General features: G+C 46.3%; 1 protein-coding gene across 1 annotated transcript in view; it reads left to right on the top strand.

Moving 5' to 3' along the window:
- exoc4 (exocyst complex component 4) overlaps window positions 1-27,427 on the top strand; it is a 123,364-nt gene that overhangs the window by 49,356 nt on the left and 46,581 nt on the right. Inside the window, exon 10 of the mRNA XM_013140204.4 lies at window positions 2,480-2,576. Coding sequence (XP_012995658.3) covers window positions 2,480-2,576 — 97 coding nt within the window. The remainder of the gene's footprint in view (window positions 1-2,479; window positions 2,577-27,427) is intronic.

Here is a 27,427-nt window from a genome sequence, read left to right as displayed (position 1 = left end):
TCTTTTAAAACCCTATCATGTTAATGACCTGTTACCAATTAATCTAATTAGTTGTGAGATGTTCTACCAGGTTTTTTTTTTTTATCATAACACAATCTTTCTGGTCTTTTGCCCCGACCCGTTTTTCTTTTATTGTGTTGCCTGGCATCAGATTCAAAGAGGGCATATATTTTTCAAGAAACAATAACATTTTTCAGTTTCAACATTTGATATGTTGTCTTTGTACTATTTTCTAAGTTTTTCTTTGCATTTTACATGGTGTGTAACTTTTTGGGAGACAAGGTTGTGCATCTAGTTACCGTGCTTGCAGACATCAATGATAACCATTTGTTTAGGCAACAGTTTTCATATAAGAACCAGGCCTGTTTCTTATCTATTTATTCTAAACAAAATGTTTTATTTGCTAAATCAAATTCATGTTGAGCACATTCAAGTAGGTCCCTGTCCCTTCCATTTCAGTTCAATTTGATGAAACTTGCAGAAGCTGAATCCAACCCCCGGTAACCACCACTCGCCAAAGTATTGTCCTAAATATTAGGTGGCACAGGTAATAAGGAAACCATTTGATGACGGAATTCCCCTTGCTCTCCACTTGACTGGATGGGTTGTGTAATCCCGGGTTGGTGTGGACCCAGTGAGAAATGTCGTGGTGAATTAATGGCTAAATGTCGTGGTGAATTGATGGCTAAATGTCGTGGTGAATTGATGGCTAAATGTCGTGGTGAATTGATGGGTAAATGTAGTGGTGAATTGATGGGTAAATGTCGTGGTGAATTGATGGGTAAATGTAGTGGTGAATTTATGCTGGAAAACAGTACTGGATCTTTGACAGACACTTTGTGATCCAGTATTGTGACTTCTTGAATTACATCTCAAAGAAGTTAATGATGACAGATAGAAGTTAACTTTATTTCCCTTTTGGTTCTTCTCTCCTTTTCTCCATCTCTTTTCCTTTGCCCTGTGTAATTTCTGTGGCAGCAGCTTTGTTTTTTCTGGTGTAATTGAGTCTTAATTAAATTGGCAGCTAAGAATGTATGAAGAGATGGAGATAGGAAGTGGGAGAGAGAGAGGTAGAGTGAAGCGGGAGAGGGAAAAATACAATTGGAACCTGGGCTCTATTTCTACTTTGCAACCAGAAGCTGTTTCCAGACAAATTAATTTTCATCGAAACAGCAGAGAAAATTCATCTAAAAGCTTTTGAATGGAATAAAAACGTCTCTTGTCTCAGTAATGAGTATGGGCGATGGAAGGACGTGGTGGTGGGAGAGAAGTTGCCTTCATGCTTTACATTGGGGCTGGTTTCATTACACATATCAGGAGAATATCAGAGACGCTAGCCAGAAGGAACAAAGTTGTGAAAATCGTTTGAATGCCAGTCTGAAAGCCAGGTCAAACAAACTGCCTTCAGTCGGTGTGTCTGAGTTATACTGTCGGTTTAAAGGCCTCGTGTGGATTGAAGTACCGACTAAACCGCTATCTCGTGCTGGCGTAAACGTGATGATGGTAATAACACACAAAAGTCTACACTCCCATACCCAAGCCTCGACCACATCAACCCGTGCCATCTCTAGAGTGTTGCATCGCACAATTTTTATGTTTACGGATGTTTTAATATAAAAGCCATAGCAGTTAATGATCCTACTAGCTCAAAGTAATGGGAGAAACTCTGCTGAAAGCTACTAGTAGCCGGCAACCTCTAGAATATGAGCCATTGGGCGCCAAGGGCCCAACACCAGATGGTCAAGCCAAACGACGAGGGCCAAAAGGCGTCCTGTGCAACTGTAATTAATAACACAGTGTGTGGATGGGGCCTGTGATCACTGTTATTTATATTAACCAGCCCACTGGGGTGTGCATGGGGCGCCCTTTTCTGGCTTTATTTTATTCTTATTATTGACGAAGGACCGCAGCTCTTTCCCTGTCAATTATATCGATTACTTCAGGTTGGCTGGAGGTAATGAGGAGCTGAGGTGCTCTTGATGAACCCCCCCCCCCCCCCACACCGCGCTCTCTTGCCACAATCTCTGTGGCCCACGTCTCTCCAGGTTTCACGCCACCCCCCGGTCTGAAAGTCTTACACGCCAATGATTTTGTGATTAACCCCGTTATCTCAGGGGTTCACCCACGCTCTGACGCAGGGACATGGACGCGGGAGTCAGTGGGAGGGCCTCGCGAGTGTCTGAATCAGTCTGCGGCGATTACGGATGATGTCCTTAACTGGATGAGGGGGGCGGCTTTATTCCCCGCCTAGTAACTGCATTTTAGAAACACGCGGGGGCCATTTTGAATAGATTTTCACCAAGTATGATTTTCACTAATATGCTCTCAATGTGGGAACCGTTCGTTTAATCAGAAGATACATCCTGTCGATGTTGTTCTTATCAGAAGGCTATGCTCACTGACTACACTGAAGCACCATGTCAGCCCATCTCTATCGGTTTCTTTGTCTCAGTCTCCATTTTACTGTGTCTGATTCCAGGCGGTGCGGACGATAACCTGATTGAAGGAGGGGAGATGAAGTTTGTGTGTAAACCCGGAGCCAGGAACATTACTGTGATTTTCCAGCCTCTTCTCAGGTATGACTAAACCGTTTACTGTAACCAGTACTTACAAGGACCATCTCTCATAACGCACATGCACGTGCTATATGCTATATCGTCCTGGTCAATAGGCAGTAGAGAGGAGGCAACAGCCTTCAATAACACCACTGATGGGGGAACAAGATGGATCTAGTACCTTGCAGACAGCAACTCTTTCTACACTGTTCATTCAATGGGGATCGAATCTTTCCCAAAAGACTTTGGATTAGTCTAATCCAAGTAAAATATTTCCCTTTCTGTGTCGTGGGCCATCATTGGTTTTGTCCGCTATGGATTGCCAATGGCAGGGGACAACCGTCATCCATTGAAATTGTAGGCAGCACTCGAAGACTGGAGCCTGACTCAATACCAGTGAAATGTCTACCAATTAGATTATCCACGGCATCCTGTTAGTCACTCACCCGTTGATGGTACTCTAGCTCCTTTTTAGACTGGCAGTTGGTTCTACCCCCAAAACCTCCATATTAGCCCAGATGAATGTGTGCATTTGCAGTGTGCTTCCTGTCTGACGTTGATTGTAATGTTTTGACCAGTAACAATCACTCTGTGTGGTTTCAATATCATGTGCCAGTATGGTCATATTGTTTTAATTCTGAATTGACCCACATTACACACACTGAGTGGAGAAGGTTTTGTTTTTCTATTCGGCTCACAGTTGTTGAAAGGTAATGCTTCTGAACACATTGTCTGGTCTCAACAGACCTCTAAATAGCTTACCCCACAAATCCATGGTGTAACCATTACCAGCCGATAACATAGCCTGCTGCTAGAAGGTGGCTACTTGTACAGTACAATACAATTCATTCTTTACATTTATTCTTTGTAACTAAGCTTAGTTGATGTTTGTGCACACCAGGTCTGGCTTTATCAATGCTTTGTTTGTTATAGCTACTAACTAGCTGGTGAAATCTATAAAATATTCTTCCCTAACTATTCTCAGATCTTCAGAAAAGTGTTCGGCAAATTCTCTCCAAAAGAGCCTTGGTTCTTGCTGCACCTTTGGCCAAGTGGGTACAATACTGTACAAAAACACATGTTTTCCAAATGAATCACTGGCCGTTTTAAATCTATTCATGGCCCAGCTGATGAGCCTAGATTTCTTGCTGTGCTTCTTCCCTGTTGTTTAGGGTTTTAATGAGTTCATATTTACAGGACAATATTCCAGAGTCATTTAATGCACCACCACATTGGCTCCAGTGACAGCGTGTACAGTACTGTATGAAAAAAGTGGTCCCCAAAGGCTGGTGGAAATCCAATTTTAAAGCAGTCTAATTACATTGACCTTCCATGCAGTGATAAATCATCCCGGCCTCCATTAAACTGTAATATTTCCCCATGTTTAGACTTGGAGCCATTTGGCACTCTGCTTCACTGTCTACTTGTTACACTGTGTCAGTACATGAAACTCTCACTACCACTTCATGTAGTGTTAGGTGGTGTCACCAGTTTATATGTTAGTACTATAGTAGTATAATGCCATCTAATGTTTATGTACGTGCTGTGTTATTACTGTATAGTAATGGCTGGGTTGGTGCTGGGTAGGTGTTATGTTGGGGCTAGGTAAGGGCTAGTTGGGGCTGGGCTGAATTGGGGCTGGGTTGGGGTTGGGGGAGATGCTTAACACATGACTATAAAGCAGTGAGTGGTTGTGGCCCGCCTTTTCCTTGTTGTCTGTAATGGTTCATATCAATCACTGTAAATGGTCTTCTGGGCCTGTGCAGTGTGTGTGTATGTATGTGTGTGTGTGTGTGTGTGAATCTGTGTGCATGTGCGTTCCCCTCTGGCTGGCAGTGCCAATGGAGCTGTCTCCCTACTCACTGGCAGATGGTTTTCTAATGGCTGCGTAGAGGCCCGGCCTGGCACCTAGCTATGATAAATGACACTTTAATGCCCACTGATAAAGCTTATTTGCTGTTTTTAATAGCAACTCCCACAACAAGTTGTGAGTAATACTGTTCGTTACTGGCCCAAGCCCAATAATCTCCTGGTTTCTCTGTTCTCTCCCCCTACTCCAGAAATACTTCAGAAATATGGAAGGAGTTCTATTGTCCTTAAATTTTTTTAAAGAGATTGACTATAATATTATTCACATCAGTGTCCAGCTTTTTATTTTTATGATTTATGACCCGAAGATTGAACTGTTAAAAAACTTTGTTTAAAATATGTTTTAATATCTTATATATTTAATAATATGATATTTTTAATAAACTGTTTTATGCAATCCTGTAAGACAGCTAGATCCTTGCAGTTTGGGAGCCCTACCAAAGAATAAGACTCTGTTATGGATATGAGACACTGTTATTGGTCAATGTTGCCCTTGGGGCTTTATTGATCAATATGCTGACTCCCCATTTATATACAAACCACTTTAAAATCACTAGGATACAGTAACAAAATATATTGAGTCCTTTTCCAATATTATTTGCGTGGAGGAGAGTGTTTTTCTAAGTATCAAGTCTCAGTGGAGAGATCGATAGGGGAGTTTTTTAAAGGGCTTTGTGTTTTTATTGTATGGAGTTTGTTGTTTCATGGCTGTTGCTTGGAGCACTATGGTAAATGGTGGTTTGAGAGCTGCATGAACATGGTCCTGGTTGTGGGGGTTCCTGGTTGTGGCCTGCTGGTTGTGACGTCTATTTCGTTGCATTCTGGTTGCTGGGCGTCCCGGTTGCGGGGCTTCCTGGTTGCTGGGCGTCCCGGTTGCAGGGCTTCCTGGTTGTGGCGTCCCGTTATTGGCTTTCTGGTTGTGGCGTCCCGTTATTGGCTTTCTGGTTGTGGCTTCCTGTTATTGGCGTCCTGGTTGTGACGTCCTGGTCTGCCTAATTGTCATATTTTAATAAAAAGGAAATATACTTTATAGAAAATGAAAAATACAAAATAATCTTTGTAAAAACCACTTGATTTCAGTCGGTGATTACATGTTGGATTTGTTCTTAACAAAATGTCAGGGCAAATGTGTCCCGGAGAAGAGACATTCTTTCAAAACGTGGTATGAGCTGTAACCCCCACCAAGGGGAGTAGGAGCAGGTAGGTGGTAATCTAGTTTCTCTGGTGGGGTCTCCCGCTCACATTTGGCATTTAAAACCTGTTTCCTGACTGGAGTCGGCCATTCGAATTGGGATGACTCGGCGCCCTTTCCCGAATCACCTGCTCTTTCCCGACCTCCTCCGTGCCCGGAGATGATGATCCTTGACCACTTCCACTCCACTGGATAAGAGTTTATGGTAGGGGGCCCTGTCATGCATTTCTAACCTTCACGGAGGGCACGTTATCACTCAGGTGGCTTTATAGTTTGAGGCCGCACTGCATTTCGGAGGCCGCACTGCGTTTCGGAGGCCCGCGGCGCGTTTCGGAGGCCCGCGGCGCGTTTCGGAGGCCCGCGGCGCGTTTCGGAGGCCCGCGGCGCGTTTCGGAGGCCGCGCCGCGTTTCGGAGTCCGCGCCGCGTTTCGGAGTCCGCGCCGCGTTTCGGAGGCCGCATTGTCACAGAGGGATTATTGAGGGCAGCAGCTACAGTCACTTCCACCTCTGCAGGATGGGGAATGGTTTGTTCCCTCTCTCATTCTTTCCCCACCGCTTTATTGGTGTCTGTCTGGTCTCTAGCTCACCTCTTTGAAATAGGAGCTTTATAGTTATGCAACACATCTTGATTTCTCTTTGTTGCCTGACAGACTCCTGACACTTTCTCATTTTTTTCTTTTTTGCGCTTAATTCTCTCGCACCCCATTTGCTCCCTAACGAAAGGTATCAGTTTCTAGCTTTATTACTGAGCCGGGTCAAAAGCAATTGAGCCGATATCATGAGTAAACCCCTGAAAGTTGCCAGACATCTAACACTCAGGAAACATCCTCTATCCTGCTTCATCCATAACGGGTCCCAGAACTCAAAACCAAAGTTTGAAAGGAAAGAAGTTCTGACGTTCAGGCCTGACGCATTATTTTAACCAGTATTTCTCCTCAAGCTGTATATCTTTTGGATGGACTTAGAAAATGTCCTTGTGACTGGGTCGTTTTGCCTTTTGGGGCGACGCCAGTGGGGAATTGTCTCTGTACTCGAGGTGTTTTGAGATGGGATAAGGTCAGGTGCTCTACTCTTCAGTCAGTTTCCGTCCCCTTACCTCCAGCTAGGCAATGACCTTATGACCTCCCAAAGAACTGATTACGCTCTCTTCCATGAAGTCTTCAGGATCCAACCATATAGCCGCTGGAGGGTTTAAATCTCCTACCGTTTCAGAGGGAGCGTGTGGGGTGGGTTGGGGTGGGGCTGGGGGGGGTTCGGAGTATTTTGGGGGCTAGCCTACAGATGGATGGGCTTGACTGACCTGTGTCCATGTCCAAAGCGACTACCCAATCAGTCCGTTGGTTGTTTAGGTCACGCTGTCCCTCTGATTTGAGCTGGCACGCCCCATCCGCCCCAGGGTAGTCTGCTCCCTCCACTGCTGCCATAACAACAAGGTACAGGTAGAAGCGAGGGAGGGAGGAGACACGGTACGGGAGCCAGAGCGGCTAGCTGCCTCCGCTGGGAGAGGATGTGAAGAGGAGGGGGTTGGGAGCTGGCCGTGGGCAGACGCTGGGGTATGACGGCAGGGATCAGAGGGATGACAGCGTACAGAGGGAATGATAGGAACAATGAGGCCTCTGGCCCCCCCACTGATATGCCTGGCGGGGGGGGGGTGGTCTACGCCACGCAGAGTGTCTGTACCGCAGTCATTAACTCCCTCTCTTCACCAGCCCTCTCAGGCCCATTCTGTTGGAGGCTAAAGGAGCTTTCTGGAAAAGTGTGAAAACTCTTTCCAACTTTTAAGTACATTCTTGCTCCAGTTGTCTGGAAGGCTGATTCATATTGAACCCCTGTTTAGCGCTTTTAGGTTCTAATGCAGTGTTCTGTTCTCTGCTGTGACAGTGCAAGAGCTTTTGAGGATGCCTTGAATTACGTGTTGCTAGAGGGTGTTTGAATGGGCAGACCGTATACCAGTATGTTTTAGTAACACGTCGTAAATACTGTACTTATCGAACGAGCCCTAATCATGTTTTCGTGTACTTTTGGTATGTTTCAATTTTTATTTTATTTTTTTTCTGTGTGTGGTCGGTGTGTGGTCTGTGTGTGGTCGGTGTGTGGTCGGTGCTGTCAGACCGTTAGTAAACCATCGATCTACTGCTCTAGTCTTGCTTCCCTATCAGACCACCCAATCACAAACCACCGACTGACACATCCGCTTGTGGGCCTTGTTCAATTACTCCACAAAGCCTCCATCTTCCCTTAATTCAACCAATCATTGATTAGATGTGGCCCTGCTTTCACATGTCAAATGTTCGCTCAGGACTAACTGCAAGGGAAGGAGAAAGAGAGGGGATGAAAGCACAGGTCTGCAGATAGCCTCGTGGTTGGAGCGTCTGACCAGAGCTGGATTGAATCCCTGAGCCGGCAAGGCTGTCATTCTGTCCTTGACCGACACCGTTAACCGTAATTGCTTCGGTAATTCGCTCTGGATAAGGGCCAGTCTGACTGCTCTGTGACTTGGCTGGTTCCCGGGCTCTATTTAAGATCAGCTCTTTTGAAGTTGGGTCTGTACCAGGGTTGTATGCAGCAGCAGAACCACGGGTCGTCCCTGATGACTGAGGGGCCATCGGTGGTGGTGACAGCATCACAGTGGGTTTAGCAGCGTGCCGCCGGGCAACGGGGTGAGTTAGCGTGTCAACTTGTCAAATGGCCTGTTGGGTGTTTGCCATTGTTCTTTGCCAACATGCTCACCGAATATATGGTAGCTGACGTAACGCTAGAGATCAGTGTACAATGAAGAGAAGAGCATGCGGGGTCAAATGTCGCATGGGGCCCTCATGTGTTTTCCACTGGCTCCTCTCCAATGTCAGATGATCATAGATCATTGAAGGGGCTCTGCGGCCTCGGTTTTGTGGTTAGTTGTTTTACAAGAACGGCAAAATATGCTGCACACCCATAGTTAATAGCTGAAGGTGTCGCAAACCAAAATGCCCAACTGGAAAGATTGTAAAAGGTTTCTGTACACTTCCAGTCAGATGCTAATTAATATTATTGTTAAGCTTTTAGTCAAACGATGTACTGATTAAGTTGAAGGTCGTTTGACCGAAAGCTTAACAATTAACTGCATTTGGATTTGATTGGTATGGTGCAGAAACATTTTAGCATCTTTTCAGTTATGACTAATTGTGATTAATTCTTTTTTCACGGCTTACGTTTTGCCAATTTTCAGGTACATTTTCTGAGTTCCATATCATACCTTCTTAAAAAAAACCTGCAGGCCTTGTAATGAGGGCATAGAAATGCAACAACAGATGAGACAAATTGTAACTTCTAATGTTCTTTAGACGCTTTAGAACAAGGGCTTAGGATAATAACCAAGCCTCTAATTATCCTAAGGACACATATATATATATATATATATCTTTGAATAATTTTGGACACTACATATCTGGATAGGGACAAAGACTCATGTGACCATCCACGTACCACTCCCATTGAGAGAGCATTGGAAATGTATAGATGGAATGAACTTGCCAATTTTTTTGAACTATAATATTATTCCTGTCAGAAAGTTGCCTAATGAGTGAAAAAGTGTGCATAGACAACGATTTTGAAATAAAATCAAGCCTACTCTTGATGACACCAGACTAACTAAATGTTCCTTTTCAAGGGTTGGCCCATATAACGGATATCTTAGTGTTATTTTTTTTTATGTACCTTACAAGAGAATGGTCAGATCATTCTACGGAGCTTCATGAACAAAATAGCTATGCAGACCCTCTTTTATTAGGCCTGTTAATTTAAAGTAGGTTTTATGTCAGTAATACAGAAGATATACATTTTCACAGTCGCTTTATTAAACCAGTGGCCTTTATAACCATTTAGCTGCCGTGTGTAACTGCAGTCAGCTATGCTGTTATTGCCCCAAACTGGACCCCTTTGTGTACAGAACGTACTTCCTATCCCTCGACTCCGTTTTCCATTGATGAAGTGTCCTTCCAGATATGGGCCAGTTGTAATCTGAGCCTTGCTGCGTATATCCGCTCAGACTTCCCTGTAGCCCCACCAACCTTTCCTGTAGCCCCACCAACGCAGCACCTGAGCAGGGCTCTGTAGCCTAGACTGTCCCGAGGGGCAGACCGACACGCCCATGGAGACGCCACCACCGCAGATGATCTTTCCCCCCGCGCGTCACGAGGTTTTTTCCCTCCGTAAATATCCCCTCCCGTCCTCTTCCCCCTGGGCCTTCGTTCCCGTCAAATCCGAGGAGCGCGGCAGGGAATTAAGAGAAGAGATATGGAGGGTTTCCGCCAAGAAGGTCAGAGTGGATAGCGACAAGATTGAGAGAGAGAGAGAGAGAGAGAGAGAGAGGGGGGGAGAGGGAGATGGAAAGGAAGCGGGTGAGAAGAGAGGCAGTTTGTTTTATTCGAGCGTCGCTGCGACGCAGACCTTCGTAGCGCGGTATAAATGAATTGGACGGCCGGGGGGGACTACCTGTCGCCCGTGCCGAGGTAATGGTTTCCCCCTGTTATCTCTAAGATGTCCTCTGTGCCGTGGCTATGACTAATTGAGCCGGCATAATGCCGAGGTGCGAGTCCAAGTCTGTGTGCCTCTAAGAGAGGTGGAAAGCTCTTAATGTCCCAGCATCCATCTGCTGACGCGCAGCAAAGTTGAGATTTTCATCCGCAGATTTTTTTTTTGAGCAGGCTTATACACGTACCCATTCCATAATAGTGTCAAAGCACGTTCCCAGCGTTGTACAGATGACCTGGTAAGCACCTCAACCAAAGTCGCATAGGCTTTGTGCTTCTGTTTTGTGGGTATGGTCCAAAGCTCAGCAGGCAATCTCTTCTGAAGTGTGTTTTTTAGTCCCCAAGGGTGTGTCCCGGTTTGGGTCACATGGGGGACATTCGCTAGGACAGATTAGTGTGTGCCATTGTGCCAGCAGAACAGACATATGCGTCCGGCGTGCGCACAAACACACGCACACACACACCCACACACACACACACAATGCTTTGAAGCATGGCCAGGTGACTGGGTCAGGATTACACAGATGTCCACACAGGCACTTCTAGTAACAGCCCAGAATGAATTAATGTTTCTGATTGGGTGTATTTGAATGGGATTAGTTTGTTTGTGAATGTGATCTGTGTGTGTGTAATCTGTGTGTGTGTCTCTTACTTTGTCTGTGGATCCAATGAGTCATTTTTAATCACAGGGAGAATTAGAGGAGAATTGAATTAGGCCTAATATCTTCTAAACACAACGTGTTGCTATGGGGATGCAAAGGGAAGGCTGTAAAATGTATTTTGATCACTCTGAAAGTTGGAACTAGTTTGTTGCCAAGACTATTATAAAACCCCACCAGGAATGAATGCAGGAGGCCAGTCCGAATAGAAACCGAGAGAAATAAACCTTTTCAGCTTTCTTCTTCCTCTCTCTACATGCCTGCCTACCTACCTACTTACCTTCCCTGTAGAGCGAGAGACACGCTGGACGGATGGAGAGGGCGGGGGGGGGGGTGTGAAGGAGAGCGAGGGAATGGGAAAAGGGAGATATTTTGTGTAACAAATGACCGTCCATGCCCTCCATCCAATTCTCCCTCTTCTTTCCCTCCTCTTCTCCTCCTTTCCTCCTCCTCCCTTCTCCCCTGAATGTCATATCTGTGTCTGCAGAGATATGGCCGTGTGGAGCTACCAGGCCAGTGACTGGGGACTCCAGACCTTATTATCTGGCCTTACCTTCCGTCTGACTGGGACTCCGCTGAATGCATTATGCCCTCCCGTCTAACCGTGGCAGTGGCTTACAGTCACGATAGGGATATCTAGATGCTGCCTTTAGAGTGTCTGTAATATCTCTACGTTAGTGACCCCTGGCCCTCACCGGTCCTCCCTCCACAGGCTTATCTCAAGGTGAAGATGGCATTTTTCAGCGGAGAAGCGTGGAGTCTTGATTTGGTTCTCTCTCTTTCTCAGATCTGCGTAGTAGGTATGACATATATATATATATGTATTATTTTTTGCCTAAGTCCGTTAAGAGCTGAATAGAGAGGGCATGGTCTCTCTCACCTCTGCATGCGTGACATGAGACAGACGCCCGAAGAGAGAGAGAGATACCGTAGCGCGAAATCGGGAGCGAGAGGTCCTTGGCTAGGATGACATTACTATACAAGGAGGTGTGTTAATAAATCATAAAAAGCAGGCGGCATCCTGGACACGTCAAGGGGGCTTTTTTCCATAGGGTTGGGGAATGTGAAGAATGACTGTATTGTTAACACACGTCCCATGTTAGCAAAGTCAGTGCCGGTAGTTTTATTTCTTTCTCTTGTTTTGTTATTTCATTATCTTTCTGTCACTCTTACCACCTTTTCTAAAGGAAACTGCCCGTTCCCTATATCGAAAGTGTTACACTTATAAGGGCTTCCAGGTGTACACCGATCAGCCATAACATTATGACCCCCTGCCTAATATTGTGTAGGTCAATATCCATCCAGGCATGGACTCCACTAGACCTTTGAAGGTGTACTGTGGTATCTGGAACCAAGGCGTTTGCAGCAGATCCTTTAAGTCCTGTAAGTTGTGAGGTGGGGCCTCCATGGATCGGACCTGTTTGTCCAACACATCCCACAGATGCTCGATTGTATTGAGATCTGGGGAATTTGCAGGCCGAGTCAACACCTTGTTGAACTCGTTGTTGTGTTCCTCAAACCATTCCTGAACCATTTTTGTTTTGTGGCAGGGCGTGTTATCCTGCTGAAAGAGGCCAATGCCATCAGGGAATACCGTTGCCATGAAAGGGTGCACAACAATGCTTAGGTAGGTGGTACATGTCAAAGTAACATCCACATGAATGGCAGGACCCAAGGTTTCCCAGCAGATCATTGCCCAAAGCATCACATTGCCTCTGCCGGCTTGCCTTCTTCCCATAGTGCATCCTGGTGCCATGTGTTCCAGGCTACACAGCCCCATACACAACAAATGGCGATGCACTGTGTGTTCTGACATCTTTCTATCAGTACCAGCATTAACTTTTTCAGCAGTTTGAGCTACAGTAGCTTGTCTGTTGGATCAGACCACACGGGTCAGCCTTTGCTCCCCACTTGCATCAATAAGCCTTGGCCCGGCCAAGACCCTGCCGCCGGTTCACTGCTTTTCCTTCCTTGGACCACTTTTGATAGGTACTGACCACAGCAGAACGGGAACACTCCACAAGGGCTGAAGTTTTGGAGATGCTCTGACCCAGTCGTCTAGCCATCACAATTTGACCCTTGTCAAAGTCACTCAGATCCTTACGCTTGCCCGTTTTCCCCGCTTCTAACACATCAACTTTGAGGACAGCATGTTCACATGCTGCCTATTATATCCCACCCACTGACTGGTGCCACGATAACGACATTATCCGTGTTATTCACTTCCCCTGTCAGTGGTCATAATGTTCTGGCTGAATCGGTGTATGTCAGGTGTTTTATCTAACCTTTATATGTACTTGTTTTTGTTTGGGTCTTTCCGTGTCTTTGTGTGATATCCAATGCCAGTGTATTGTCAGATGTTCCCCCAGACCCCCCAACTCAGTCCCAAAATAACCGTCCTCCCCCTCAGCCGATGTGATCTGCCACTCCTGGTTACTGCCACATGAGTGTGTACCGGCAGTCCAATCACAGCAGCCTTTGATTTCGTGGGCCTTTCCAGGTGGACGAGCCGATGCCCGATGAGAACGTTGTTTGATTGCTGGAGTGGAGATGTAATTGATTGATCCGCTGGCCGTGTCCGGGGTCACAGTCTTCAGAAATGGCGAGACAGAAGCCCGCGTCCGTGTTGATTCTCTGAGGGCCGTCTCTCCCTCCCTCCTCTCTCCCCCTTTGTCTTCCGTGGGCTAGAGGAGAGGGCGGAGGGGAGAGGAGGGGGAGAGACAGTGGGTGGGGGGTGAGCAGGAGAAAGAGTTGGGCCTTTTTCCTGTCGTGGCACCAGAAAACGTGTAGATGGCGAGTTAAACTAACAAATGTAACAGGCTCATTATAATGTTAGACATCAGCGAGAGAGACCATTGTTAATGATGCTTATTGGTCCTAGTGTGAGGTAATCCATGTATTCCTGGACTGATGGTCCTTAATTAAGGTATGGTTCAGATAGTTGGTCTCCACTCAACCTTCTCTCTAATCCAATAGCCGCTAAACTGAGACCGGGGATGAACTGGCGCTTAATCAGAGTGGGTAATTGGCAATTGTTGGACATTGATGAAGAGAGTTTTTAGGAGATAAAAACGTGGTGAATATGGGTCTGTTGGTGACGAAATACTTTTGATGACTTACTCAACACTCCCTACACATTGGTTAGGGAATAATTAAACAGGAAGTTCTGCAAATGCACACAAACACACACACATGCACAGACGACCAGTCACATACGCCTATGTTTTACCGGCAGTTTAGTAGCATAAGAAAATCTACTTCACGTAATATAAAACCTAACCCTTAATCACTAAACCTAACCCTAAATCCAAACCAAGTAAAGCACCTTGTTTAAGTGAGGAGCGGTCAAATGTCCTCGCTATGAATGTTTTTCCTTGTTTTATTAGGGGGATCTTCGCTCCTTGTTAATTAACCTTTGTTCCTCACTCAGACAGTAAAACAGGAACATAGACGCACAAACACACACCTACACACCGTAAATGAGTTGCTGCCGACTAAAGAAAAGGCATCTGAACTTTGGAGAGGGAACGAAAGTAATTCACTATGTTGGGGCTAAAGCTGAAACGGGAAATACATGGCGTACATTACACTGAGGAGGATGGAGGTGGTTTCTTGTTATTTTTAAAAGGTTATTTTTGTCTGGTCTTGGACTGTAGGCATGTTCCATATGTACAGATGAATCTGCTTGAATAGAGAAACTTAATGACTGAGGGAGACAGACAGTGAAAGAGGCAGGGAGAGAAGGAGAGAGGGAGGCAGGGTGAGAGAGAGGCGGAGAGAGAGAAAAGGAGAGGGGGGAGTAGGGGGGAAAGAGAGAGAGGTGGTGAAAGAGCGGGAGAGCAACTGTGATTACAGTAGTCTCTGGATAAGGACAAGGTTACAACACAACACCATTGTGCTGATCAATATAATATAGTAAAGGACATTTGTTTTCATTCCAGGGTATCAAGTTATTATCTCTCAAGTAGATCACGGAGATGGGGAATAAAAAAAAGTGCTGAGTGTTTCGCTGAATGAGTTGCAGACTGAGGTAATCGCTACCCAGCTTGCCAAGGAGCCGTGTTAGAAGCATCCCAGGCTGAGTAGGCACTGCGTTGAGAAGGCGTTTTCTATGTGGTTCCCGTTCGCACACATCCAGTGGCTTCAATTTCCCCGCCAATTGTGTTAACCACTGTTGATTTGAAGAGGTTTTGTTTAATCCTCTTCTGAGTCCAGGTTTAGGGCACAAATGTTTCCCCACTCTGTATATAAGGCCCATGAACCTGTGGTTTAAAGTAGGGCACTATGTTGGGAATGAGGTGTCATTTTAGATGCATGGGAAAGTGGCGGGTAAATCTAGGCACAATTATCCAGGTGGGTAAGGTGGAGTTGCTCTAATCACCGGTAACTATTTGAAGTGGCTAGATGCCGTGCTATTCTAGCCAGTAGAAGGGTGTCACCTCATCCCTTCTCGTACAAAGTCTCCTGGCCTGGAGGGCTTTGAAAGCGGTTGACATTTTCTGTCGTCTGAAGTGTGCTCCACCAGGAAGTTGAATAGCTAAACCATGGCACATTGTCAAAAGCCCCCTTGGCGTTCCCGTCTCTCTGTCTGTCTGTCTTTATGTCCTTCTCTCTCTCTCTCCAAACTTCTCCCGTATTAAATCCCTAAGAAAGACTGCCCCCGAACGTGACATCCTAACAGAATTTCACTCTGCACAGAACAAAATGAGGTAGAGGGAGAACAAAAAACGAAGCAAGAGAAGGAAAAAAAAAAAAAGGTGAAAATCCATTATGTTTGATGTTACTGTCTCGCCCTGGCAGCCCTGTTCAGTGAATAACCCAGAGAAATGACATTAGCCGTCTTGTAATGTGATTTCTGTGACGTGTGAATATGAGGTTTCTAATGGATTTGAGGCACATTAGAGGTAGTCTTTATATCCAGTATTTATTCCCGCCTGGTTTCAAATGCAATTTACTAAGTACAATGTATTTGTTTCTTGACTCGTTCTCACTTTCTCGTCCGCCTCTGGCGTCTGTGGTTGGATTTGAATGGGTGGAGGGGAGGTTGGTGTTGGCATAGTCCAACATATTGATGTATGACACTTGATATATGTTCCTGTGTATTGGATTGGGAGTGAGATGGCTGGTGGTCGTGGGGGGGGGGCTCTGTCTCCCACGTCTGAAGTCTTTGCTGTGAACAGCTCTTGGTTCCTGGCTCAGTCTTTTCCTTGTTGTCCAAATTCAGCCCGGTCTCTACCAGACTAAGTCCATCACAGTCTCTCCTTGTCCATTTTTTGCTCAGTGTCTGTTTGGCTCCTTCCATAATTGTGGGCGTGTCATTGGTGAAGCAGCAGGTTTTTAACTCGCGTCTGATTACTTCCGTTATTGTTCTGATTGGCCGTGCTTCCGGCGACATGACCTCAAATCGGCGCAAGTCGCCCGACAAAGTCCTCCCTTAATGAGCCAGGTTAGTTGGGAGACATTTGTCGCACGCAGACAAAACACAGAGACAGCGTTTCTCGTTGTAACACAGGAAACAAAGAGAGCACATTTATGCAAATGTCAGGTGTCAAGTGCAAATTAGATTGGAACTTAGTGAAACAAAAGTGTTGCATTTCTCTCCCAGTCAAAACTCCATCTAAACACGTAGACAATAACGAGAACTCCCATCTTTCTATCAAACTTAGCTTACATGGTTTGGAGTCTCTTTTGTTTCACTGATAAGAATAGGGATCAGGGACATTGCCAGACTACATACTAAAAAAACAATACCTTGGATGATATAAAGGATTTTTGAATTCCATCTCTTTTTATTGAGTTTGAACTGTAAGCCTACTTGCTTTGTGTGACTAAAAAGAAACACTTACCTGTTTATTGTCAACCTATTTCCTTGCAGTACAATGCCACCTGTACTGTATGTTGCCATATTTACTGTAATTAGTTTTTCTTGGGAATACCCAGCTGGTATTTTTGGTTATACACTCTAAGACCCCATGAAACAAACAGCATTCACAGGTGTACATGCTGAGACCGGCCACCCAAGCTCCATCAGTCTGTTTTAATGGCAGGGTTGTATCAGTCTGCTAGCCCATCTCCTTGTAATCTCTATGGAAAAGCATTTCCTTAATGCACCACTGCCCCCTGTCTTCCACGCGTTGACCCCAATCCTCCCCTGTGGTGACAATGTCCCTCCTGTCCTCTCCTTCATTCGCTCCTATCCTGGCATCCAGACTTGAATGGTTATATAGGACAGACCCACAGACAGCCCAGGAAGGGATATTAAGAACAGACAGGCAGTCTTGTATTGTTGTAGGACAGACTGACAGCCTTGTGCGATGGTATAGAACTTACAGAAAGCCTGATATGATTATACTGTATTGGATAGTCTGCCTTGTATGGTTATATAAGACAGACAGGCAGCCCTGTAGGTTATATAAGACAGACAGGCAGCCCTGTAGGTTATATAAGACAGACAGGCAGCCCTGTAGGTTATATAAGACAGACAGGCAGCCCTGTAGGTTATATAAGACAGACAGGCAGCCCTGTAGGTTATATAAGACAGACAGACAGCCCTGTAGGTTATATAAGACAGACAGACAGCCCTGTAGGTTATATAAGACAGACAGACAGCCCTGTAGGTTATATAAGACAGACAGACAGCCCTGTGGGTTATATAAAACAGACAGCCCTGTAAGATATATATAAGACAGACAGCCCTGTAGGTTATATGATTGATAGACAGACAGCCCTGTAGGTTATATGATTGATAGACAGACAGCCCTGTAGGTTATATGATTGATAGACAGACAGCCCTGTAGGTTATATGATAGACAGACAGCCCTGTAGGTTATATGATAGACAGACAGCCCTGTAGGTTATATGATAGACAGACAGCCCTGTAGGTTATATGATAGACAGACAGCCCTGTAGGTTATATGATAGACAGACAGCCCTGTAGGTTATATGATAGACAGACAGCCCTGTAGGTTATATGATAGACAGACAGCCCTGTAGGTTATATGATAGACAGACAGCCCTGTAGGTTATATGATAGACAGACAGCCCTGTAGGTTATATGATAGACAGACAGCCCTGTAGGTTATATGATAGACAGACAGCCCTGTAGGTTATATGATAGACAGACAGCCCTGTAGGTTATAGAAGACCGACAGCCCTGTAGATTATAGAAGACCGACAGCCCTGTAGATTATAGAAGACCGACAGCCCTGTAGGTTATGTAAGACCGACAGCCCTGTAGGTTATGTAAGACAGACAGCCCTGTAGGTTATATAAGACAGACAGCCCTGTAGGTTATATAAGACAGACAGCCCTGTAGGTTATATGATAGACAGACAGCCCTGTAGGTTATATGATAGACAGACAGCCCTGTAGGTTATATGATAGACAGCCAGCCCTGTAGGTTATATGATAGACAGCCAGCCCTGTAGGTTATATGATTGATAGACAGCCAGCCCTGTAGGTTATATGATTGATAGACAGACAGCCCTGTAGGTTATATGATTGATAGACAGACAGCCCTGTAGGTTATATGATTGATAGACAGACAGCCCTGTTGGTTATATGATTGATAAACAGACAGCCCTGTTGGTTATATGATTGATAGACAGACAGCCCTGTTGGTTATATGATAGACAGACAGCAAAACGCAGACTGACTGACAGACCTGTAAGGGATAGGAGGAGGTCACAGGAACATATACGTGTGTGTGTGTGCATGTGTGCGCGTGTATTTGTGTTCCAGTCTGTGTCTGCGGTATGCATGTGTCTCTAGACGGTGAAGGCTGGCTGTTGCATTGCGTCCCGTGTTCTGTGTTGTCATGAGTGCGGTAATGTCCCTGCTGTAGACAGGACACCATCAGCGCAGCAGTGAAGTCTGGGCCTGGAATTGCATGTCAGAGTTTCCACACAGCCCCCTCCACAGCAGAGAGCCATGTCATTTTCTTTCCCCTCCCTGGGCCCCTCCACTGCTGATTGAGACATTTTGGTGAGTCGAGGGGAGGAGAGTTTAATAAGTTGCCTTTCATACTGGGTTGGCTAACAAATATTCAATCACATTTCATTTTTTCTCTCCTCCCCTCCCCTCTTTCAATTTTACACCCTTCCTCATTCTCCACTCCCTCCATCCTAGTCTTCGTCAGGGGGTCGTCTGTGTATTATGCCCCCCCCCCCACCCCCCTTCACCAACCAGTCCTTCTTTATGGCAGTTTTTCTTTTCACATTCAATCAGGCATCGATGGACCTTAAACCATTTTCAATTTACTGCCTGGGCCGGAGGACAGGAGGCCCTGCAGTGAAATAAAGGTTTAAATGGAACACGGTAGGGACCTCCGCAATGGAGAGGAGGCGAGCGAGATGGGAAGAGTGAAAACGGAGAAGGCAAGGGGGTGATTGGAACACTGCAGTGGAGGGCTGGTATTAAATCAGGGTGTGAAATGGGACATGGTCGTTGTATGGACAGGCCAGAAAGGGAAGACTCTGATATTGGGTCTTGCCGGGTATACTAAAGGATTGCTCTGTTCATTTGAAGTAGGGCTGAAATGAATAACTAATATTCTGGCTATACATATTAATAGGGGAGGCCTTTTTTAATGGTTTGTACTCTATCCACAGTGGCATTGCCATAGGCTGTGAGCAAAACATCAGATTATGTATAGTGCATACATTTTGGTTATATAAATATACAGGGAAGAGGAGGGGTGTATTGACACCCACGTGAATATATTGGTGAACACAACAGGTGAACAAATTGATGGCCCTTGTCGCTCAGTGAATGTTGAGTAGATGGATTCGGTTCATTCAGTCAGTTCCGTTGTGCTGGTGAGCCCTCCACTGCTAGCAGCGTTTCGTAATCCCTCCAGCGATTTTCGTTGGTAAAACAAGCTAGCGGCAAATTCCTCCACCATTTCTGCTGCCAGAGGTTGTATGGTTTTAACAGCTTTCCGGATTCACTTTTTATAAGCATTTAGCATCTGTTGCTTTAATTGCATTTAGGTGTCAGTGGTTTCAATAGCATTTAGCGAGCGAGAGAAGCTCTCTTTTGCAACCGAATTTAGCGATACCATGCACACAGGCAGGGGAGCAGAAAGGTTGGGGAATTTCTGCAGGACAGAAGGCAGGAAGACACAGTTGTGCCACAGCACTTTGGTGTTTTGCATCTTCGTTGCATCAATGGCTGAAGAAATATCACCAAGTGACTTCCAGTGACGTATCAAAGAGCCAATAGCAACTCTCACTGGTTGCTGGTAATGCCGTTCATATGCTAGTTCACATGCTGGCTAGCTGGCAACAGAAGGAGGGCCTGACTAATTGTTGTTAAATGCAAGTAATGGGTATTTAAGTAGGCGAGGAACAGACAACTTGGCTGTAAAATTGTTTTGGCCTCTGTCTCCATGTTGTTGTGGCAGCATTACCTACCTTGAGTAGCGGGGCCTTTTTTAACCAGTAGTGTGCCAGCTGCCTGTTTTAGTCTGCCTTTAGTCAACTCTCTTTAGGCTGGAATTTGAAGGGGCCTTAGAAAACCTGGTCGGCTGGTTTTAGCGCATTCATTGGTTCCACTCTTAAGCTAACTAAAAAGAGGAAAGTATCTAGACAGTGTACCCAATACCTAACCAGGATGACGGCCAAATGGCATTTATTGCGATGTTCCTTTGAATGAAACCGAAATGATTATTGGGTGCAGGGAGAAGAGCGCCATTTTGGAGATTGGCATTGATGTAGGACGTTGACGCCTGACCCCAATGCAATGGAAAGCAGAGGAAACGTGGTTTTCTCTGTTCATTTATTCACCCCTCTTACCGGCACATTTATTTCAAAGCAACGGCTCTGCCGTTACCTGTGTTGGAGAGGGCAAATGGACTGTCCTTTTTCAAGGTCCCAAGGCTTTTGTCTGAGGTTATTCAAGGGTTGAGTGTTTTCTTGGAGGAAGTGCAGTGGGCTCAGACAGCCAGGACAGACCTGTCAATACTGACAACATGAGTGTGGGGGTGTGGGAGGGTGTGTGTGTGAGAGAGAGAAAGTGTGTTTCTCTCGTTCCAGGAAAGTCAAGGATTTATTGCCCCCACCTTTCAATGTTCCAGATTGATCCGTGTTTGTCGATACTGTTGCTCTGACTCTCCAGCCTTCATTGTTTTTGGCTCCCACGGTCCGGTGCTCTGCCCCCCTCGTTGCATCTACCTTCACCCTTCATCCTTGTGGAAGTTTGGCTTCTCTGTGACCCCACTGGAGACACTGTATACTTCCACTTATCGAAGAACTTGCCTGCTTTCTTCGTTTAAGCTTTAAGTTTAAATAGTTGTATTACTATATTGAGACACTTCTCTGACTCTCTTCTCCTGAGGTGAAGGTCTGAAGGTGAAAATATCCTCAACTTTCATTTCACGCATAATGTCACCTTGAGTTTACATTCGAACCATTTTTGCGAGGAACTTTCGCCCTAAGAGGACTGTGGAAAACAGTCTTTGTGTTCAGCAAGATAAGCCTCAAGGTAAAAGGTTTGCGGTATGTTTGTGCGTACCTTGAAGAAATGCGGTGTTGCTCTTTACTTAAGCCCCACTGTTGTTATCAAACCATTTCCTCCCCTCTGCTTCCCTAAAGAGCACCTGCAGGAAGAAGCCTTGTTAATATTTTCTGTAAACCCCAGTCTTTTAATTGGAACTGAGCCATCTCTCTCTTCTATGTTATGGAGCATTCCTCATCAGGCAGATGTGATCCACTGCCAGGGAGACTAGACTGACTGGACTGCCCTTCACAAACGTAATGGGATTGATTAAATCCTCAGCTACTGTACAGAAAAGGTGGATTGGTTGTGCACTGTGTGGATGTGAATGTGTATTATGGGGGATGTAAATGTTCTTTTGGGATGTGAAGGTGTCTTAGAGGACGTAAAGGGGTCTTAGAGGACGTGAAGGTGTCTTGTTCTATATATTGAGGGAAAATGGATTGTGTGTTATGGGGCCATGAATGTGTAATGTGCTAACATGGATGTGTGTTGTGGGGACATGGATGTTTAATGTGCTAGCATGGATGTATAATGTGCTGGCATGGATGTATAATGTGCTAACATGGATGTGTAATGTGCTAACATTGATGTTTAATGTGCTAACATTGATGTTTAATGTGCTAACATGGAAGTATAATGTAGTGAAATCGATGTGTGTTGTGGGGACTTGGATGTTTAATGTGCTAACATGGATGTTTAATGTGCTAACATGGATGTGTAATGTGCTAACATGGATGTGTAATGTGCTAACATGGATGTGTAATGTGCTAACATGGATGTGTAATGTGCTAACATGGATGTGTAATGTAGTGAAATCGATGTGTGTTGAGGGGACTTGGATGTTTAATGTGCTAACATGGATGTATAATGTAGTAAAATGCCATGTTTGTCGTGGGGCCATTTGGTAAAGTCAGTTATTTGCCACCTCTTATTAATAGTGTAACGAGGGATAATTGGCCTCTGCCATTCAGTTCAGCCGTTTTTAGTCTGAAGGACTTGATGAGGGCCTTTCTGAAGAGCTTGAATTACCCCAACTGTCCTATATGCCAATCCCCCACATCTCTTTCTACAGCCCCTCATTAATGTAGTACAAAACAGACCAATCACCTGGCTTTCCCTCTGTAGACCTGTCATTATATGGTATTATACAGTCTGCACAAAGCAGTGATTTGGCCCCATACACTCCCATTATATAGGCTGTCCTCCCTCTCCTCCCCTGGCCTAATGGGTCAATCTCCCTCGTTCTCTGTGGCACTGTCTCCTCAGATACCACTATTCAAAGGACAATGAAGGCTCATTGTCCAGATAGAAAAATCTAAAAAACAACTTTTCTGTGGAAAAGAAATATGAATTTTTCACACTCTGAGAGTGTTTCTTTGCACTTGTCTGCGTTTAAGCATGCAATTCATGGGTTAAACAGCATTATGGCTTTGCTGCTACAGGCTTGAACGTACTGGCATTGTCGCGGCTCGTGGTTCAGTTACTGTCGTGGGTCCTGCATCAGGTCGGAGGGGAAGACCTACACATTCACAATCAAGACTGGAGGAAGAGAAAAGGATGTAGAAACAAAAGAAAAAGAAAACAAAGGTGGAGTTCTATAGGCAGATTTAAGAGAGGAGAGTTTGGAGACAGAAGGAGGACAACATGTAGAAGAGGGAAAGAGAGGCTGGAGACCGAAAGACCAGTAGGACAGACTAGAGGAGTGGAGGGAATGCAGGACCCTTTTTGGGGGTGTGGGGGAGTGGGGAGGGGTGATTTGTCATGGTGGCGCAGCGTCAGCTAAACGAGGCCATCTCATTTCCTGTTGACTGCAGGAAGCCCAGACGCTGGCGAGAGCCTGAGGTGATCAATCTCACCTGTTTTAATTGGTCTACTCCCCCACAGACAAGACCACGCTGACACACACAAACACCACACTCGTAGCGTCTCACACACACAGGCGTTGCCGCAAACTCTCATACAGGTCTTGTCTATGCTCCAATGAGGTGTGGCGTTACGCCATTGGTCAGACGAGGGACCCGGGTCGTGTCGGAATGGCCCAGCGCCACTCTACAGCATGCATACGGTGAACACCTGGTCTACCTTAGAGAGCCGATATACTTCTCCATTCATTTAACAAAACACAATACGCCCCATCACATACATGCTGGGTGGTACTGAATCATTTGGGGTAACCCATAAACAGGAAACCTAGGTCCAGTTTGGTCCTTTTTATATTACGTTTTTTGTTTTGTTTTATTGATGTAAAAGCAATGAAAATAGTAGGGCTAATAGGCATATTTACTATGGTTACATATTGTTCGTGATGACCGCCATGAGAAATCACCGGACATCGTCTCTACAGCAGGTCTTACCCATTAGATGTCAGGCTTCTGAACCAGTTTCACAGTGGTGATGCTAGACTAATTGCGAGTGACGGTCATTTAGTTGGCTTGCTGACCCTGATGTTTTCCTCAGATCAGGCTCTTTGTGGCCTCGACTTCCTATTTCTTCCACAGCTAACATGTAGCACCTACTTGATGAGTTGATGACTCTGCTGCTGCTGCAACGCCCAAAGCCCCCCCCCCGCCACACATTCCAGAGCCGTAGTTATCCTCACAACCAGCTCTCTGCAATTTCCATAATGTAGTCAGGTCTCATTGATCAAAAAGCAGCCCGAGCCCACTCTGCCGAGATGCATCTTTTAAATGGAAACATTAGCCAGCCAGCTAGCCAGCTAACCACACCGGACCTGCGGTAATTCTTTTTTAAAATATGTATGTTTTCTCAACTGAATTCACTGAACTCTCCGTTTAGACTGCCTTGCTGGCGCAAATTGAAATTCATTTAGACCAGATTCAAAGTATAATTTTAGAAGTGTCATCTTTAGGCTACATAGTGGGGACGGCGGAACTGACTGGGGTACATAGAGCCCATTCCCCCTAGATTTGAATGAGGACACCACAGTGTAACTCTCATCGTCGTCTTAGGAGGAAAAACTAGGTCTTCTTTACCCCTCCTCTTCCTCGTTCTCCCTGGTATTCTAATTAAAAAAGCTTTGTTCCAGTGTGCCAATATGGCAACACGCGCTTGCACGTATGCACGCACGCGCTCATACGCACACGCTCACACGCACACACACACACACACACACACGGTTGCCTCTAACTGGTTTAGTAATTGTGTGTGGGGCTGAGAGACCGCGGCAGACAGCAGGGAGTCGGGCAGAGAGGTGGGCGTGTGTGTGGGATGGCCATATGCATTTCACTCTGCTCTCTTTGTCTGATCCGCGGGAAACACTAAGCAAAGCACACACGGTGAGCAGGCTTTACACAGTAACCTACCAAATGGAATCTTAATTCTCTCTCTCTTAATGCCCCCCCCCACCACCACCCCACGGAGGAGACTCTGGTGTGGTAGGAGAAGTACGTGGGGAGCTGTCCCATTGCCATCTAGTGGTGATGGGAGGCTCTGCTCGTGACTTGGGCGTGTACAGCAACCTAGTCCCTGAGCTGAAATGTTAGAGGAACGCCTGCCGGCTGGGGGACCGGATTAGTTACAGTATTAAGGCATTTCCGAGCTAAAGCGTATGAGTAAAGTGATATATTGTGGGCATTTCCTCCCCTCTAAGTATCAAGGACTTAGCAATTGGGCTTTCTAGGACATGAAATCCAGAGAGTGCCTATTAATAACTAATATATGTCAGGTAGTGCCCAGTGCGTCTTACGTCATCGTCCTAGATGATGTTTCAGTGCGTTTTGGTATGACTAATTTGTATTCTTTTCTTTTGGTTCCTTTAGATGCAACGGTGGAATTGCGTTTGAAGAAATATTGAAACCCTGCCGTTCTAGCGTTCCTTGTGGTATTCCTTTTCAAAGCCATGTCCGATGCGTTGCTAATCCCATGCTGTTGTCCCGCGTGTCCGGCTACTTTAACGACATTCAGGCTGTTGCGGCGAGTGACTTCGGCAACGCTGACTTTGCCAATGTCACTGGTGTCATCCGTTAGCCGGGCACTTCTAAACCTGGAGTTATGGGTTTTATTGGCTGTGCTGGATCGAAGTATTGACTCGCTCTCTCTTCTCCAACGGCGTGTCACGTCTCAGCAGGAGCGGGGCCAGAGCCCAGGGGGAATTGTGGGAGATTTTTCTCTCTCCGGCATCTGGCTCCAGAAAGAAATGTGCCCTCAGGCACAGATTTAGGAACAGAGGAGCCTTCCACATCCGGGGCCTAATCCGCTGGGTGACCCTGCAAAACTGACCTCATGTAGGGGCAGGAGACCGCTGCTTTGGCGCCAGGAATCTCTTCTGCCTCTAAAACCCAGTGTCGTCTTTACAGCCTTAATACTTCACTATAATAATTAAGAGCATTTGGGGTTATATTAGGTTTTGAAAGTGTTCACTATTGGTGTGAGTTCGGAGTACGTATTTCAAGCCTGAAAGATACATGAAGGGGCAGTACACAGTCCTCAATGTGCCTTGGGTCTGACATCTGTTTCCTGGTGACAGTGAATTAGTTGCTGTCCAGCTCCGTCAGGCGGAGGTAATATACTGGTGTTTAGTTGGGTGTTGGAGGAGCCACAAAAGGGCCTTGCCCATGGGGCGGGGAGGTGTTACAACTCTCCGGGTCTCCGTCTTGAGTGCTCTGCTGCTGTGGGCGTGTGGAGGGGGCGGGGATGGTGCCGGGGAAGTGGTGGCCAGGCTGTAAACGCGTGTGCTTGTGGGCGTTGGTCTGCGCATGTCATCACTCCCGTCTGGCAGAGCTTGGGCAGTGGATGTAGGGGAGAGGGAGGTTCAGACAGCGGCTTCTGGCGAAGGGCCAGCGTGTAGGTCAGGAGGCCAGGATGACCCTACAGTAGAACCCCCCCCCCCCCTCCCCCCGTTGCCTGGGTTTCAGACGCATGAAGATGGCCTGTTAATATACCATCACGGCCCGCCCTGACTGACTGTCTCTGGCACGGTGCTGTAATTCTATTTCCGACATTAGACTGGCAAGACCACAGAATGACCCTGTAATTATGGGCTCTAATCCCCTTATTAAGACGGAGTTACGCCTGCCTTGGTCCACAGTGGGGGGTCCGGGGTCGGGGTGTGTGTCGGAGGTTCTAGTGTGCGGGGTGAAGTGTGCGGGTGTGTGCAGCTGATGCGTGTGTGCTTTCCTGTTCTCCATTGGGTCCGGACAAGGGCCCAATGAGCTCCTGACTGAGTATTTTGTGTCAGCGTTGGTCTAGGTGCAAGTGTCTCAATCGCTGTGTGTGTGTGTGTGTGTGTGTGTGTGTGTGTGACTGGTCAGCCTATTTGTGGGGTTGTTAATTAGGGTATCACAGACAGGAGAGCCGGCGTCACTCCATCAACCCCGTAGTGACTCCAGCTGTGCCCTGTGACATTCTGCTTCCCGGCGTGTCCCAAACGCTACCCTATTACCTTCACAGTGCTCTCCTTCTGACCTGGCCACTAGGGAGTGAGGGGGGGGGGGGGGGGCGCCATTTGGAACGTGGTATTCATTCTAATTAGACACAGGACATGTTCCACTGTTGTCATAGAGGATCGGGGGATTGTAATGCTAACAGGATCATAAACACCTCGTCCTTGACAGGGGGACATTCATGGGTGACCTCAACCGTTTGGGCTTTTGAAATTGTTGGATTTCGTTCTGCAGGGTCGCCTCCGGGTACTCACACTACACCGTGCGAGTCCCTCTCAGTGGTCTTTCTCATGCCGGATGTTCAAGTGATGTGACGACGAAGGTGTGTGTGTGTGTGTGTGTGTGTGTGTTTACTAGGCTAGTTTTCATAAACCTACTGTGTATCCATCGTCATCATCCGTCCTTTGAATTGACTCAATGCGTGTTGCCTGAACGCCAGCTCAGGGTCTTGGTTGGCGCCCGAGCGTTAGCTTAGCGTTGGAGCCGGCAGGTCGGTTCCGTGAACGGACGACTCTGTGACACAGGGCCAGGTCCTGAGGCTCATTTCCCAGCAGGCCACTTGACCGTCGAGGGCCTCAGAATGCGTCCATCCATCGTGTGCCCGACATTATTCAAGCGTTATCGCAACACGCCGGTTGTAGATCCATCAAGCTGATGTGCATATTGAGGCCCTGACAATAACCACAGCACATGATGGATCTCCTCGCGTGACGGGTTTGCGCTGCAAATTGGTTTCCTGATC

Source organism: Esox lucius, chromosome 23, assembly GCF_011004845.1.
Source record: "Esox lucius isolate fEsoLuc1 chromosome 23, fEsoLuc1.pri, whole genome shotgun sequence".
NCBI classification, from domain to species: Eukaryota; Metazoa; Chordata; class Actinopteri; order Esociformes; family Esocidae; genus Esox; species Esox lucius.
This window is presented reverse-complemented; position numbering and strand designations above follow the sequence as displayed.